The sequence below is a fragment of the Acipenser ruthenus genome, chromosome 9 (assembly GCF_902713425.1).
Source record: "Acipenser ruthenus chromosome 9, fAciRut3.2 maternal haplotype, whole genome shotgun sequence".
NCBI lineage: Eukaryota > Metazoa > Chordata > Actinopteri > Acipenseriformes > Acipenseridae > Acipenser > Acipenser ruthenus.
The window spans coordinates 45,173,928-45,191,436 of record NC_081197.1 but is presented as its reverse complement, the minus strand read 5'-3'; the positions used below and the strand labels follow the sequence as shown (position 1 = coordinate 45,191,436).

The 17,509-nt window shown below is 38.4% G+C and overlaps 1 protein-coding gene across 16 annotated transcripts in view; it reads right to left on the bottom strand.

Moving 5' to 3' along the window:
* Window positions 1-12,864, bottom strand: part of LOC117406144 (peripheral plasma membrane protein CASK) — a 163,714-nt gene extending 150,850 nt beyond the window's left edge. For 6 of the 16 annotated variants that reach the window (XM_059030071.1, XM_059030075.1, XM_034009991.3 and 3 more), the window contains exon 1: window positions 12,067-12,863. In XM_059030071.1, coding sequence (XP_058886054.1) covers window positions 12,067-12,125 — 59 coding nt within the window. In that variant the 5' untranslated portion in view covers window positions 12,126-12,863. Of the gene's footprint in view, window positions 1-12,066 lie in introns of all 16 variants that reach the window. The other 10 variants (XM_034009986.3, XM_059030078.1, XM_059030074.1 and 7 more) reach the window with 2 other exon arrangements.
* Window positions 12,865-17,509: the final 4,645 nt, after the last annotated feature.

The following is a 17,509-nucleotide window of genomic DNA, read 5'->3' as shown; positions in this document are numbered from 1 at the left end:
AAATAAAAGAGAAAAGTGCCCTCAGAGTAGAAGACACCCCCTCAACTACTGCTTAATGTAGAACTTGTGGTAGTCGAATTCATTAGAGCCCTCGTAAAATGATCTGAATTAAATAAATGTATGGTTTCACCACACTTATTCTGAAAAGAAATGCAAATATATACACATTAGCAAATTAGATTATTTTACATTGAGTGGAGTTATCGTTCCTATACTACAGTCTTGATCTTTTCCTAGTCCTGCTTACAGGTCTGCAGTGTTGGGAGTTATGGACAACTAGGATTTAAAAAAACAAAACAAAACAAAAAAAAAACCCTCGTACCTATAGGAGACAAAAGCAGATACCGTACGTCTGAAAATGTGAGACACAGTTGCTGCTTTCAAGTTTCAGCTGGCCTGTGACATTTCTGATCCGAACCTGTTAAATATTTAGAGCTGTCATCACACCAAATTCTCTGCAAAGTACAGCATAGCACCTGAGGCATGTTTACATTTGCTGAGAAATATAGCTTCCCAACTATCATTTCTCAAGTCTTTGGGTGCAAGTCTCCTGTTTGCTACCCCGCCACCTCTTGCCATGGCTGACTGACAGCAAGGCATGTACGAAGCAGCATGGCTGACTGACGGCATCACCACTGCTGTGCGCCCGACTCGTCTGTCAATCTGATGTATTCTAGGTTGGCCAGGTAGTAGAGTATAGCCGAGCAGATGGGTTTGGATACAATACTAAAATATAACGCATCCACAAACTCTACAATACAGTAAGACATTTTTCCCAGGCTGTTGGAGGCAGCTATACGCTGTGTCATTACCGCCCGCATTTACTGTTATTTTTGAACCCCCAAATTCTGTTCCGAGTGTTAAAGTTTATATTTATTGGCAATGGCAGGTATTTGTTTTTGCACAAGTGCAGGTGTGCCCCTTCACCATATAGGGAATGCTTTTCCACAGAAGCAGTGCAAAGTGGTCGAACAACGTTATAACTGCTACTTAACATACGGTTTACAATGATTTTTTTATTTTATAACAAAGTGAAATGTATGCCTTTCAGATAAGGAATTAGGAAAATCCACAACAATGCCAAATACAAAGTGCATTAAGACAGCTTCAATAAGTGATTGACATGAACATATACACCACTGAACCAGCATACAAATAGCTTTAAAACTACAGAACTGTGGCTGTTCTATTGAAAAGCCCTAATAAATCACAGAACATATGTGTGATCTCAATTGTAGTACAAGAAGTACACATATTACTTTTGTCATATGCCTAAAAAACACTTTGATGCAGTCAGCAAAAATAACATTTTGGCAAAAGTACATGTATACATTAGTACATAAACATTAGTATATAAACAGAGCTTTACTAAAATACTTGGTAGTTTGCTAAATCCAACAATTAATGGGATACACAATATTGTTGAAGGTTATTGTATGTTTAATCAACTTTATCATTTAAAAATTAAGATGAATACTTATTGAAACTACACACTTGTTAGGTGAAGTTCGTTACTTTCTGCATTGTAAAGCTAACAAGCATATATAAAAGTACTTGGCCTGTACATTTTGGGGTGAATGAATGTAGTCATTTGTGTGCAGATGTTTCCAACCTGTGGTCTGAAATTAAACCCTAGGTAGGCAGGTCAAGAGTGACAGTAGGCAAAGTATCAAGACATTTTCACAAAGACCAAATTGTTAATCTGCTACGACAGCTGGTTCCTACCCCTCTGCCTGAATATGTTGGGTTCTCTGTAAAAGCACCCTGTCTCATGCTGTGTAGAAAGCATGTACACAGATTAAGCATGATGTGAAAGAATGTCACAATCAAGAGTAAACACCACCAACACCTGCGAGAACACAATTATCATTCAGATTGAAGATAAAAGAACAGAGCACATCATAAACCCTTAACTACAAAGATCACACCCATTCAAAAACATTTCACCCCATAACTTAGTAATAGGAATGCATGGAAAATCACATCTTCAAATATGAAATAAATCAATACATTAAAAAGGAAATAAATTTGATCTGGAGCACTGGCCACATGGAAATGCACAGCATTGACAGCAACACAGCTGGGCTTCTCTGTTTCCAAGCAGACATTTGAAACTTGGAATCACTTTGGTGTAATACTACTGGCAGAAGATGATTATTACAGAACAGTCTTGTACAGTACAACTACAAAGAAAACAGCTGCCTTTGCTTTGTTATGTTTATTGTCAGATCTTGGGGCATTTCAGTTCAATAGCAATGGAAACCCAGCATTTGTGAACATAAAAGGTGATGCTGGAATGCACAGTATTAGTAAAACATGAAAACACTTCTGCATCTCCCCATCACTGTTTTTCCTATATTTGATGGTATAAATACTGTTCTCTTCAACAGTACATGGCATCACTGTATATTTGGCTCATATTGGATTATTAAAATGGACTAACCTCACCCCTAACCTTGGAGCGGAATTGTATGTTATTATCCACAATGAGCTTGGGATCCCAGTATTCTTGATCTAATTTTTATTTTATTTTTAATTCTGGTGAATGTCTCTGTTTGAAGCACCATAATAGTGAGGCATTATGTATTTAACAGAAAACACTGTCAAAACCACGATTACATGGCGCACTGACAATCAAAAGCTATTTGTGGCCCCGGCATTTTAAACACTGCCACATACTGCAGCAAAAGAATATTATATATATATATATATATATATATATATATATATATATATATATATATATATATATATATATATATATTTGTTTTTTTGCTTCTTTTAAAAAGCAGATGACTCAACAAGCAGTAATTCAAAAAGTATGTATTTTTAAAATATCAGACAAGTAAAACGTTTGTGCTGTAGCTGAACTGCCAGTCGTCAAAAGCATTCTCAGGTCAATTTAAAAGGCAGACTGAATGCATTTAGTATAAAGCTCAGCTGTGTCTTGCCCTTGGATCACAATGTTAATCAATCTAGCACATTAACCTACAAAGCATACTTTTATTAGTAGCATAAACAAACATGTGTGTTTGTATTGCATTATAGGCCTTCAGGAGGAATCTCTGATTGTGTTAAAGAAAGACCTTTGTGCTAGTCTGTATACCAATATTTGTTTCCCCCACAGTTGAACTGCTTAGTCATATTACATTTTGAATCCCAAAACTCCATGCGAGAGGCAGCTTGTTCTCCGTCGGTAAAAGTAAAACGTTTTTTTTTTTTTTTTGTCAAGGATGGTACAGACGACACTTCAGAGTACGATGAAAAGCAACTCATGCAATTTATTTTTAGTGAGCAACAATGAGCATTTCCTTTCCCTGGTAAGGGGTCCGTGAGGGTTTACAACACAGGAGCTCCGTAGACATTTAGTAAAACAAATAGTTACCAGCCGCTACTTATTCTCCACTCACAGTCTTTCACTCCTTGGCTATATAAATGTTTTTCAGAGTTTTCCTACTACAGTCTGTGTAGCCTGAGCATACAGAGCTCTGTCCCCTCCGGGCTAGCTTCACCCTAGACTGAAACAGCTGCCCTCTCCATTCCATTCCATTCGCTGTGCTGCTAAAAACCTGTTAAATACCTATAGCCCTGCCCTTACTAACAGGTGCACCAATTAGTTTAGGTAATTAAATGTGGCCTTCCTAACACTATGTAACATCCTCCATTTTGTAACGTGCTGCCATTACACACACACTCCTGCTAACAGGGAAGTCATTCATAATAATAATAATAATAATAATAACTCTATTCTTTCCACAGGTTAAACAATGAACATGTTTGAATAACAGTGTTTAGCAAGCAATTAACAATACAGTTCACTGTCCTTTTGTTTTGGTTCAGATGTAATTAACCAGTTCATTGTCCCATTGGTTTCTACGGCCTTTGGTGTACACCTTGATGTTCCGGTCCTGCTGTTGAGCTTCAACCTGGCCAGGTAAGTTTATCTTTTATTTAACAACGGTCCTTAAAGTCACAATCCATGAGTCCAATCAGGTCACAAACATCTAATGACCAGGCCCAAGGAAAGGCCTAGTGACAGTCTTTGTCACATTCCACCCCACCAGGAGGCCATATCTGTCTTGCACAATACTATCATATAGGTTTTCTAACCAGGTAATTTTTAAAAACAATTAGGCCTACATTTCCAAATGTAATAAACACAGGCATGCTTTACAACAATACATCGGCTTGTTTTATAACGGATTAAAGACTCGTGGAGTAATGCTTACTTTCTCTCTTTGCATTATGCTTTTAAAATGACATATAATTATAAATTAAAATTTTAGACTCTGTTCTTTAGCTGTGGTGCAGTTATGTGCTCATTTTTAAAGAGAAACTTTGTTTCCCCTTTAAAAAGAACAACATACAGTAGAACTTTACACAATTATACACTTGCCAGGAAAAATGAATATGGAATTAAAAACCTCAAATATTTTTATGCATTCCAGCTTCAGCGCTCTCTATTCTCTCTCCATCCCAGCTTTTGAAGCAGTTGGAACAGACTGAACTTCTGGCTACAGAGGAGATGTACATAAAAAGTACAGGGTATAGCATCTGCTGGGACCAGCAAATCAAAGTCAGGCCTCAACCAATATAAAAAACTCACAGCAAAATGGTTTTGAAGGAAGTGTGCAGAATATGAAATCTGTGGTTTCCCCCCCCCCGGATGCAACACAGACATAAATCAGAGCTTTAACCCTCTCCATGGGGTGTTCCTCAGTGTGACGCAGTGAAATAATGTTGCGCCTTTAGAGGGATGCTTTGGAAAATCTTATTTATTTAGAAGGATAGGATGAATAATACAATAAAAATGCACCTCTAAATTTCTTATAGGTATTTCAGTAAAAAAAAAAAATTGATGTAAAATGCTAAAAACCATACCTCTACAGTATGAGCAACATCAACCTTTCTCATCACGATAAGCAAAAACAAAACAATCTTTAAAAGAGAAAAAAAAAGTCTGTTCCAGCCTTTTACAACGGAGACTGTGACGCCAACACCTGTCAATCTCCTTTGCTTTATATGTTTGGGGGGTTCACTCAAGGTATTGTCATGGTCTTAATTCAAAGCATCCCCTGTAGCAATACATTATGCTTCTGTATTGAGTTTGCAGGACCACCCTTTCATTCAGGATTATTGCCACACACACCGTACATTTGTGTACAATATATTTTTATGAAAACAGCCACTTTGTTTATTGCAAAGAAACAGCAATGGCAGGACTAAAATAAAAGAAATAAAAAAAACACTGTCTACATGTACTATTTTTGCCTGAAATACACATAATATATATATATATATATATATTTTTAAAACTTTATGGCATCCTTTGTTTTGTTATTAAATTCAGTGGGGTAGAATAAGGCCTTCACTGAAAATACCACGGTCATCCGAGCACTTGCCACCAGACACAGGGTTATGATTAAGGAGCAGGTCTTCCTGCAAGATCCTCAAATGGCAACTTCCTGCCTTTGCCAAAAAGCTGTCCAGTAAAGGGTTAATTATTTTTGCGCGACACCCTCCGCTGACCTAACAATCACACAATACAACTGTGTACCAAGCACGAAGGCAATTAGGGTCTTCATCATCCAGAAACCAAAAAGTCATCATCTTACAGCGGGTCACAGGTAAAAGTGATGTTAGATTTTGCCCAAGGAGTTTCCAACACACGGACAATTGGAAGTTGCCAGATTAAATGATTTATGAGACATTAGCTGTAGTAGGTGTGGTGGCAAGCAATGCTTGCATGATCGTGGTGTACACATTCTGAAGCAAAAATGCAAATGAAACTCTGGAAGCTTCATTCATGCGACTTGTCAAACACTGAAAGACCAATGAAACCATTTCTGAATCCAGCTTTATTGAAGCTGTGCGTGAAGTCAGTGAACTGACATGAAAAGTAATGTCACTCCAACAGTGTGTATTACTGTGAAGTTACAGACACCCACACACAATACACTAATAATCACTCTGCTGCACATACCTGGGTCTCTATTCAGTCTGGGAGTTAGCTACTTTTCTCAATTCAATCCACACAAATGAATTATTATTATAGTGTACAGTACATTAAATGTCCAAAAGCTTCTACTGGCCTGCACCCAGTGCTGGATTTCAGAGCTTCCCTTGGTTTAGGTATAATATTGAAATGACGAAGTGTCACAAGTTTGAACTACAGTAACTTTGCTCTTATCGTATACAGCACTGACTCATAGATGAATAACTCTAACCCGAGTCTGTAGGGTTACTGGAAGTTCAGTCAAGTAGTGGATGCACACATGAATAACAGATGTACCTGCTCGAACTTGATCTCCTGGCACTGGGTGTGGGAAGTTCAAACCCTGACGTGTAATGTGTGTTATTTTTTTTTTTCTAATGTTCTTTAAAATTACTTTTCAACACAACTTCAAAAGCAGCTGCAGGGAGCCATGGTTTTATAATGTGCCAAATATAACTATTTACAATGAAAATTGCTCTTTGTCACACATCTCTACTATTGTAATTACTGGTTGCAATAGGTCACATTTTGCATAATATGATTTACTATTGCTTTTTTTTAATTAAATCTCTATATATTGTCATTTCCATTAATTTATATTGGCGACTGGGTTTTTTCTGTTTTAAATAGGCCTAAATGTTTTCGTAAGCCCCTAGGGGACTATGGCAATGCAAACTGACTGTGAATGAGATACAGAGACTTCAATCAATTCAATTCCTGTTCAAATCAATAGCTCCCTCTGCATACTATAGTCCCTTCTAATCTCAATCCAGTTCCAGGACAGCAAAACAAACACCAAAAACTAATCAGATTTGGAGAACTGGCAATAATAGAGTTGTAATGAATGCATTTGCATCATTAGGTAGACTATCAAAACCAGAAGAATTCTATTTTGCGTAATAATGCAACACACATGGAAAGGGAAATTAACCTTGACCTACAATTAACCCCACAGGTGACACTCACTATTTTTCAACTATTTTTCTCAATTCAATCAGCTTCTGAAAAAGGACACGCTATTAGTATCAGGCAAGACTAATGGCATGCTACCCATTCAAACCAGAATCTGGTTGCAACACTATGGGCTACTAGAATTGATCACATGTCAACAGTGCAACCCACAGTAATGGAGGCAGGATTAAAGGGAAAACTTATCCCTTAGAAACTTAGCTCAAGCACTTTAGACACTTTCTTTGCACACATCTTTCTTTGGCATTAATGTAACGCAACACTGAAACAGATCACATATTGTATTTTATCAAAAGTGATGCAAAGTCAGGTATTTCCAATGGCTTGGGCCATCTGTGCTACATTTTCACACCCCAGTGATGCTGCGATGTCAGATTTTTCCGCTATAAAACAGAGACAATAATAGAATGCGTCTGTCTAGCATTAAGCTGCCCACCTTCTGCCATTCAGCATTTTTGTAAATGATCTATGCTGTAACTTTTTGCCCCCCTCCCCTCAATTTCAGAGACTGAATACCAAAGTAAATATGTTCCTTTTAGATAAATCAAGCAATTTCCAGTACAAAGAATACACTTCCCCTACCTCCAGAGATACTCAAGATGAGAAGACTCAGTAGAAAGAGCAGGAATATTTAACATGCTGTGACGGAGAATTGCACAGCTACTCTTACATTATTTATAAATATTAGTCCACAAGGGTACTGGGTGATCATAAAGACCTATTTGCACTGCTGCAATGGAAAACACATCATCACCTTATTGGAGGGCGCATTCCTTCAAGAGACAGTGTGTGGAAATGCTGTATGTTGCCAATTTTAAACCTTTAAGGACTGGGATCATTTTGATAATATAAAAATCAAGGTGTAGTATCCATTATTGCTTATAAAGACCCTGAGAATAAATGTGTATTATGTCACTGCAATCACTCAGGTGAAACAATGTCTTGTAATCTGCCCAAACATCAATATTTTTCAACAAAACTTTCAGGAAGTATTGCAAGGTCCCTCTGGTCATAGAATAACGGATTTTTATACATGTAGCTCTAAGCAGAATTCAGAATAAAAATTACTTTTAATAAATAAATAAATAAATAGATAAATAAATAAAGTTGAAAAAAAAGCAACAAGTTTGTATGGTTTAACTACTTTATAATGTTCCCCAGAGTGTTCTGAAGGGGAAAAAAAAAAAAAAAAAAAGGCCACCATTTGCAAGATGCTACTGTAAAAAATTGATTTTTAGTGAATTTTTATAGGAAGAGTCAACAATAGCCAAAAAAGCTCCTGGTCCTGGAGGAGCATCCCACTGAAAAATGCTTGATCCTGAAAGGGTTAATGTCGTTGATATTCTCGTTGATAAAAGCCACCCTAGAGACAATTTTTGGTCGTGTTAAGCAGAACTTCAGATGACATGACATGAGCTACAGTACAGCACTCCTTGGTGGGGGAGTTGCTTTTAATTTGTTTGATGCTTGTATTGCATTTGTTTTTTTAAACACTGTCAGACTTGTTTTGGAAAGAGCTGTCCCGTATGCCAAGCCCACAAAAAAAGAACAAAAGCTCCTTCCCTGGGGAGCACTCCCAAACTCAATCCGCCAATTAAAAGGCAAAATTCAGGTATTTCCTGTATAGTTGTAGTGGTGTAGTGGGATTAATAGTTGAACACCTATCCTAAAATAAGTTTCAAACAAAACAGTCCCATCAGATCCATAGCATGTATTGTAAAACTGTGTTAACCTTAACTACTTTCGAATTGATTTACACCAGTCAATATCCATTTAAGGAATAAATAAATAAACACGTAAAAAGTTATTTGTTTGCTTCAGAAGGTACAATACTGTTGGTCCTTTTTTTTTTTTTTTTTTTACTTCAGACAGTTAGGCCTACATACAGCCAGATAATTCTTGTCACTTCCTGAAGTGACCTGTCAACTTGAGAAGTACAAAATGCTGTTTGGCAGTTGAAGGAGTCAAGGACAGACAGAAATAAAGAGCCGTGCTGGAAAGACTTAAAGAGACTCTTGAATGTAGGCCTTTCCCCCCCACATCAATTAGGCCCACATTAGGCGTACAACGTTTTATAAAGGGGAGGTTCAGTGACTTGTACAACTTAATCTAGATTCAAATATTGCCAGGCCCAAGACTGTAAATCTAGACAGCATTATCCACACAGAATGTGACTTACTGCATGTATGAATACTCAGGCTTATTTTGGATAACACAGTGGGCAAGGAAGCAGCTGTCCCTATAGATTAAACAACCACTGGGGAATGTAAACAAACAAAGAAAAACTAGTTGTCTTGTCCAGCTTCACCTATGAAACAGAACACCAACAAAGTATACTGCACTGTAAAACTAAACAGGACTGAGCTGTTTAGGTCAATGGCAATTCAGACAAAGCTCTTTCAGTAGGTGGTGTCCACAAATGTATTCTCTACAAGAGATCTCACAGTGTTCTCATAATTACTTTACTACAATGTTCAAAGCCAGCTTCCGCAAGGAATTGCATGAAACCCCCAAACCATTTTCATATTCACACAGTGCTATATTATGTCAAGGGTGTTATCAAGATGGCTGAACAACAAATACAAAGTACTCCACATCCTTATGGAAAAGGCTCAGATGTTGAAGAAAAGAAACAACTTAGAGCTTTTCCTTTCTCAATGACTGGTAATCAGATTCTGCAGATTTTTTAGGGACCAAAGTCTTTCAGGACTGGATTTGTGCATCCTTGTTACAGGCTAGAGATTGTTGGTCATCGTTTGGGACACACAGCAGCTTCTGCAACACCCCATTAATTCCTTTGGTTAATAATGGCAGAATAGCTACTTGCATCTGCAACCACGCATTACCTAGCGGAAAATCAATTTTCTTACATTCACAAGCAACATCTCTGGGCCCCCTTCTACCCACACCTGCATGGATGCACACTATATATTTTAAATTGCTGTTGCTTCCTGGTACCTAATCACTTCCTGTTCTGCAAGATTTACTCCAACAGTCTAACAGTTTAGGTATTCTAATTTAGGGTACACAGTGCTGTGTGCCAGATGCAAATCTATAGGACCAGTCTGAAGCAGGCTGGCAGCCAGCTTTGCACACAGGCTGACAATATCCTGACAGGATTTTAGCCCAGCTGGACCCCTTCAATCCTGCAAGGTAATGGGCATTGTCTCACAGACTAATGATTTTAGTCTTCCCTCTGTGGCAGAAAAGGCCTAAGTTCGGTGCAGACTTTCCTACAGTAGAGCAGGGCCTGGTGACACACGTACAGGACCTAGCCCTGATCTGCAGGTCTGCTGTATGCCAGTATGGGTCACTAAAAAAGAAATCACAGTACTTAGCACCTTCTATTCGTTTTAAAAGAAAGTAACTTACTGTCCAATGCCACTTCAATAAAGCAGTTCCTATAATTTACAATCAGACAGTCACTGACACCCACACACACATTTCACCTTCAGTCAACATCAAGGTAAAGTGTGCTACGAGTAGGGGCAGTGGCGCAGTCACCTAGTATCACCTGATGTGAAGTGCTTGCATTGGTTTTGGCTTTAACCTTCTGTTGCATATGGTGCACAAACATGACCTATCCCTCTCCTTGTTCAACGGCTCTTGGTTGGGTTTACAACACAGCCTCTAAGACATTTCTCCTCTTTACTACTTATCAGAAATCTGTTCAGGTAATTATAATCATAATTAGGTAAATCAGCCTAGCAACCACAATTTTGAGATGGAAGCAACTATGTAGCTTGGAGTTGAAAGAAACTATATTAGCAGTACACCCAGTTTTAAGAGGTCCCCCAGATTTAAACATTTCAAGATAAAGTTACACTGCTCAGTACATGTGTAGCTCAAACACAGCATATTTATAACTTAAAACATGTGTTTTATCAACCAAAAATCTGATGTACAACAATGCACTAAATGTATTTTTGCCAACTTTGAGATTGTGGCCCCGTTTTAATTTGTTGTTGGCCACAGGCAGACAAAGCAGAAACAAAGTTATATTACCCACGAGTATTATCGGACAGGCACTTATTTATTAATTAGAGGAAAGTCTTGTCAGCAAAATATGAAAGATAAAGTCACCACTAGCACAATAAATAAGGTCACATACTACTAATATGCTTGAATCATGAAAAGAAAAAAACACACAGCTCAGGGAAGCTCGTGCCTTCATAACAAGGTGTCCAGCAGCGGTTTTAATGTGTTTAAATTTTAAGAATGGTGTAAATCCAGTGGCTGTTAAATGGTAACAAACACAGTCCAGCTCCAAAACAGAACATCGTGTGCATGTCTAAATAAGGTATGCCTACTGCTTTAAAACTTAATCCCCGTTTTGAATAATCTTGTTCTGGATTTATCCCTGCATAAGTCTTTGTATAACCACACAATACAGATAAGGGATGCAATGGGAAGTGGGTAGCTGGAATCTAAACACAGGACGAAGTGCATTCTTTTTGACAATGACCGTCTGCTGCTAAGACTACATAAACTGACAAGTAAATAAAGTGTTTAATACAAATAAAGAGGTGATTATAAAACATGCATAGTGTCCGTCAGCGGTAAATGGGCAGCCGGATGCAGTCAAGACGGCAAATGAAATTGTGTTCAGTGTTTCTGCATGTTTGTACTACATTGTGTTTGTGGCAGTGTCTTGGCACAATACATTTTGCATACTAAACTGAGTGGAAACAAATGTACACGTCTAATTGCAATATGCATAGTGGGTCACCCTAGAATAAAATGACAACAATTGCTGCCAGATGTTGCATCTCAATCTTGAAATGCCTCCTTTTTTGTATGCGTCTAGTCTCTCCAAAACAAGAGGTCTTAAATACAATGCATTGCAAACAATCGTATTAAGGAAACCTAGGTCAACCAGTCACTCATTTGACTGCTGAAATCACCAACTATATATCATCTTCCAATCGGTGCACCACACAGGGCAGTCATTTCCAATGCACAGTCTGGCTACGTGCACAAGAGGGAGAGCACATTATATAGAAAATAAATCAAAACACGAGTAAAATAAAAACTAAACCATATGCATAAAATATACAGTGAACCACCATGGATTTTATATTCTTTACATTACAGCCACTTACTTTCCGATCACCTCACAGAGCTCGTACACATCTTCAAACAGCACATCGTCGTCGGCCATGGTCCAAAAAGGCTGGGGAAATTATCCCCAAACACACCCAGCCAAACCGGTATCTTTTAAAATCAATTAAAGGATCACAATTTTGCAGTGGTGTCCTTCTTCGGGGAGGGGGGGTGGGGGAAGCCAAAAAATCTCAAAACGCCCGTTCGAAATCCCAATAATTGAAAAATCTTCTTTCTTCTTGTTCCCCTGGAAAAAAGATAGTCCGCTCCGGTTGGTTTATTTGCATTTAGTCTGTTTTTCTCTCTTGCTCTCTGGCCCCACCTTCTCTGTGTCTCCCGGCTACAATCCCAAATCCTCCGGTTCCAGCCTACAAACACGGAGATTTCCAAACGTTTTAAAATAAACACCGCGCCTCTTACTCCTGCGTCTGCGCTGCCTTCTCTGGAGCTCGCTAACTCTTTCCTAGCGGTCCCTATGTAGATGTATTTTATGTTAAATAGAATTGCGTGTAAGAAACCCAGTTTATTGTATATCCTCCTTGACGACTCACAAGTCCGTACAACGTGCCTTACTTTAAGAAGTCACTCATATTTGGTGTTTTTTTTCATGCACACGTTTTTTGTGTATTCAGGTGTACTAACACTAAAAAAAAATGGACCTCCCTGTCTCAGCTTTTTTTCTCTCTCTCTCTCTCTCTCTCTCTCTCTCTCCTGTCATTCCTCTGCTGCTCCTGCTTGCGTCCAGAAACCCCACAGACTCCTCCCTCCCAAGGTTATGAAACTGACTCCCGCGACTCCATTGTGTCTCAAATAAAGACGCTCAATCGTGCGCTACAGTATAGGGCAGTTAGAGCCAAGATGGCGAACAAGCATCTTTTAGGTCGCAGTTTCCAAACCTCATTTTTTCTAAAGCGTGCTCCCTCAGTCCACCAATCAATGCAGGCAGAGCACAACGCGCACGCGCCCCCGAGCACCCTGGCCCAACTAGTGACGTCAATGCTTTCCCCATCCAAGCTTTTCTTTTCCACCCTGCCAAGTACAAGGTGAGAAAGAATGGAAGCGAGTCAGCGAGTGGCGGAGTGGCTCACCTCACCTGTGTAGAAAAAAGACGTGGGATGAGCGCTGGAGGTGCGGGCTTGGCTGTCCATCGTCAATAGATTTTAAATGAGCAAAGACCTGTCCTAAAAGTGCAGTGGTACTGTATTATACTCTCTCTCTCTCTCTCTCTATATATATATAATCAATCAAGACACAGAGAGCTCATTATTTTTTTTCCATATGAAAAACAGTTCAGTATACCGTTTTTAATTAGCAAGTGGTCTAAAAAGCTCTGGCTGAATGGATGACCCTGGTCAGGTACAATAGGCCATTGCAGATTTGTGCCATATACTCTAAAATTGGTCCCTGCTTTAAATGCTCACTCGCCCATCTTTTTTTTAATGCACTCAATGTATATTATTTACCAAAATATGGTTCTCAACCAATTCTGTCAACAGGAGTTCATTGTTCGTTTTATTATTATTATTTGTTTATTTAGCAGACACCTTTATCCAAGGCGACTTACAGAGACTAGGGTGTGTGAACTATGCATCAGCTGCAGAGTCACTTACAATTACGTCTCACCTAAAAGACGGAGCACAAGGAAGTTAAGTGACTTGCTCAGGGTCACACAATGAGTCAGTGGCTGAGGTGGGATTTGATCCTGGTTACAAGCCCTTTTCTTTAACCACTGGACCACACAGCCTCCTGTTAAAGTACTTTTGTAAGCATATGAAATCTGAACCATATATACTGAACCATATATAATGCAATTTGTATTGTATGACAATTTAACATGGAAAAAAAATGATAAATGACTTGCCTATCATGGTTAGTCAGTGGCCTTTCATTCAGTGGCCTTGCATCTAAACCTAGGATTATCCTTGGACTCTTCATGAGACCACACTGCCTCAGGGATAACATTATTCACAGCTGTTCAGCTTCACTGTATTGTGTTAATCACTTTTATGTACCTCTTAACATTCAAACCTGGGCAGGTGTGAGATTCCAGGGAGAATCAGGCTGCGTTTGTTTTCCTTAGTTGATGAAGAGTATGCATTCTGAGAGTGAGATGTGAAGCTGGCAGGAGTCACACCACTGAGCTGTGAAGCTGGATTACAAGCCTTCACTGTAGAGACTCATCTTGAGAGCATTCAAGAAAACACAAAGGGTGGTTTTCTCAAAGAAGAAATGATCATTCTTATATTAACACTTATTGAATTCGTAGTTGAATATTAATTGCTACTGCTGATATCCGTACAGAAGGCAAACCAACACATTAGTTTGTTTTTAGAAAGTATTAGCATTAAGGTAAATAAGGACTGCTGCATATCCTTTAAAGGTCTGTTGTATCTAATATATTTTATGGCCACCTCAATATGTTTTTTTTTTTTGTTTAGGAGTTACTATCTTTTTTGTAAACACAAGTGTAAAGAAAATGAATCGACACGGATTAGTGGCAAAACACAAATAAAAGATGTAAAGCCATTTAAAAAGCTGTTATATAAAGTTTCCAGCAGGTGGCGTTGGCATATGTACTTAATAGTGTTAGTTCTGAGTGTAACCTGGAAAAAAGGTGGTTTGGTCAAGTGGTTCAGAGATGCAGAATTAGGAGAGCCTGTGTTCAACCTGAGGGCAAGGACAACCATACTGCTTTCATTGTTTCCTCATGAGCATATCAGACTGGTTGTCCTTATAGGGAAACACCAGTCCTCAACAGTCAATTCACTTTAAAAATTATAATTCAATAATTAACTATTTTAGTACCTGGGTTAAATAACAATGTTTAGGACATGGTTGGATCAACGATCTGGACTGGAATGGACCTTGTTGTCCATCTGCCTTTTGTAGATGTTCATTCCCTGCAGCTTTCAGTTTTCTCCTGAATGACAGTTTTATTAGTCTATAATGTGTGTGTATGCATGTGTGTACTATATATATATAAGGCGACTTGTAAATCCTGGCTTCAGCAATTAACCCATGAAGTGCCATTGTCCTCATTTGAGGACAGGCTACATTGCAATTTTTTGGAAAATTCTTAACTGGCATCTACCTGTTATTTTAATATTCTCTTTAGTTATATTGTTATGATAACTTTATCAAATTTTATTAACTGCAAAAGTTTGGTCTAAATGTAATGTATCGAATGACATCAATGCAGCATGTGTCCTGATTTATTTCAAAGAAATATTATTTTGGTACTTAATGGGTTAAAACTCAAGCTTCATGTAGGTTTCAAGAATCAATAGCGTTGCCTTCTTTATGAATAAGTAATTATTCCAGCATTAGTGCTTTAGTGTCATCAGTATGAGAGCTATCTCGGGGATTGATACACGAGAAGATGGAGTTAAGTGAAGCTGCTTGATTCCTCTGAGCTTTCGTCTCTGCTAATTTGTGAGGACTCGGGAGTGCATGGAAATTATGTTTATCACCTTTTAGTACATTCATAAATAGTTTTTAAAAAACGAAGCAGTTTTAAAATAATGTGCAGGTGTTACGAAATAGCAGCAGGAATTATCAAATACACGATTCATTAATATTTTATTTAAAGTGGTGACTAGTCAACCTATTTTTTTACCTCTATTTGACTCTTGTCAAATTAGCAGTTGTTCTATCCCTACCTGTAAGTATCCCAGTTTTGTATAATTGGTATGTATTACACTCAATATGGTATGCTATCTTCTATGAAGTACTGAGTTCACTTGTCATACACTTACTCATTTTTCAGTACAGGTTCTTGGTTACTGGCTCTTTTAATCAATGTTAGGCTCTTTTAATCAATATAGCAGGCAGTGTGGTCCAGTGGTTAAAGAAACAGGCTTGTAACCAGGAGGTCCCCGGTTCAAATCCCACTTCAGCCAGTGACTCATTGTGTGACCCTGAGCAAGTCACTTAACCTCCTTGTGCTCCATCTTTCGGGTGAGACATAATTGTAAGTGACTCTACAGCTGATGCATAGTTCACACACCCTAGTCTCTGTAAGTCGCCTTGGATAAAGGCGTCTACTAAATAAACAAATAATAATAATAATGTAGACTCTTTCTGGGGCTGTTTCCCATATTCCACAGGCCTCTGGTTTTAGCCAGTGTTCATGTTAATATTAGCATTTCTGTAGTTTCTTCATATGGTAACAAGTCAATAGTTCTCTGTTAAAAAAAGTGTAATACATACAGCAATAACTCCCATAGTTACAGGTTTTTATACCAGATACAGTAGGTTTTATGTTTAAGTACAGCATGCTGCATATCGTTGGGGTGACCTTTATTACAATCTGTGTTGTGCTTGAGTGACATGGGTCACTCAGAAAAAAAAAACTACACTAACATACTGTAATACTGTTAAAATAGTACCAGACTATTTAAATTCAGGTACAATGGAACCATAGTCTTTTTTTCACTTGGGAACTGTGGCTGTGAGTTCATCCAGCAGTGCTGTGAATCTAATTTGAATAGCTGTAGCAGGTGCAAACAAGTGGTGATAATCTTAATTGAGAGCAAAACTATGTGATAAATAAACCCAGTGTCACAATAGCCAGGAACAATAGATGCAGAAGTCTGCCCTGCATAGACCAAGTGTATGGGAGCCTGCACCACCATGGACAGTCAAGTGTATGGGAGCCTGCACCACCATGGACAGTCAAGTGTATGGGAGCCTGCACCACCATGGACAGTCAAGTGTATGGGAGCCTGCACCACCATGGACAGTCAAGTGTATGGGAGCCTGCACCACCATGGACAGTCAAGTGTATGGGAGCCTGCACCACCATGGACAGTCAAGTGTATGGGAGCCTGCACCACCATGGACAGTCAAGTGTATGGGAGCCTGCACCACCATGGACAGTCAAGATTCTTCCAAGGCAAGGCATTAGTGATTGACAGGCTATGTCAAATATATTTGATTTAGGGCATGAACTTCCTGCTTTCCACCATCATGGTGACATCACACAAGTGTTGGTAGAGGATGTAAAGTTCACAGATGGCCCAGGAGGACTGAAGATCAAAATGTGTCCTCTGTTCCTGGCATATACTCTGTGAAGGCTGGTCATTCCAAACTGTCATTCCCACATTTTGCATTGGCTATTCATTCATTCATTCATTCATTCATTTTAAATGTGAGTTTTTTGGTGTTTAATTGTGGTGTATTTACTTTATTGAGTGCATTTTCCCTTCTGGACAAATAATTCTAATGAGGATTTTGAGTAAATAACTCCTACGATCTTCAATTATCTTTCTTTTCTATTAGCAAATGCTTGGAAATTTAAAAGAAAAAGTGTAAACAATTAGTTCTGTACAATTAGTTTAAAATGTATATTTTATTTCTCTTTGTGAACATTACATAAGTTTATGAATTAAGTAACATTGCTAAGAAAAATATTAGGTGTATCCAGTGTAAAACAACCGCACA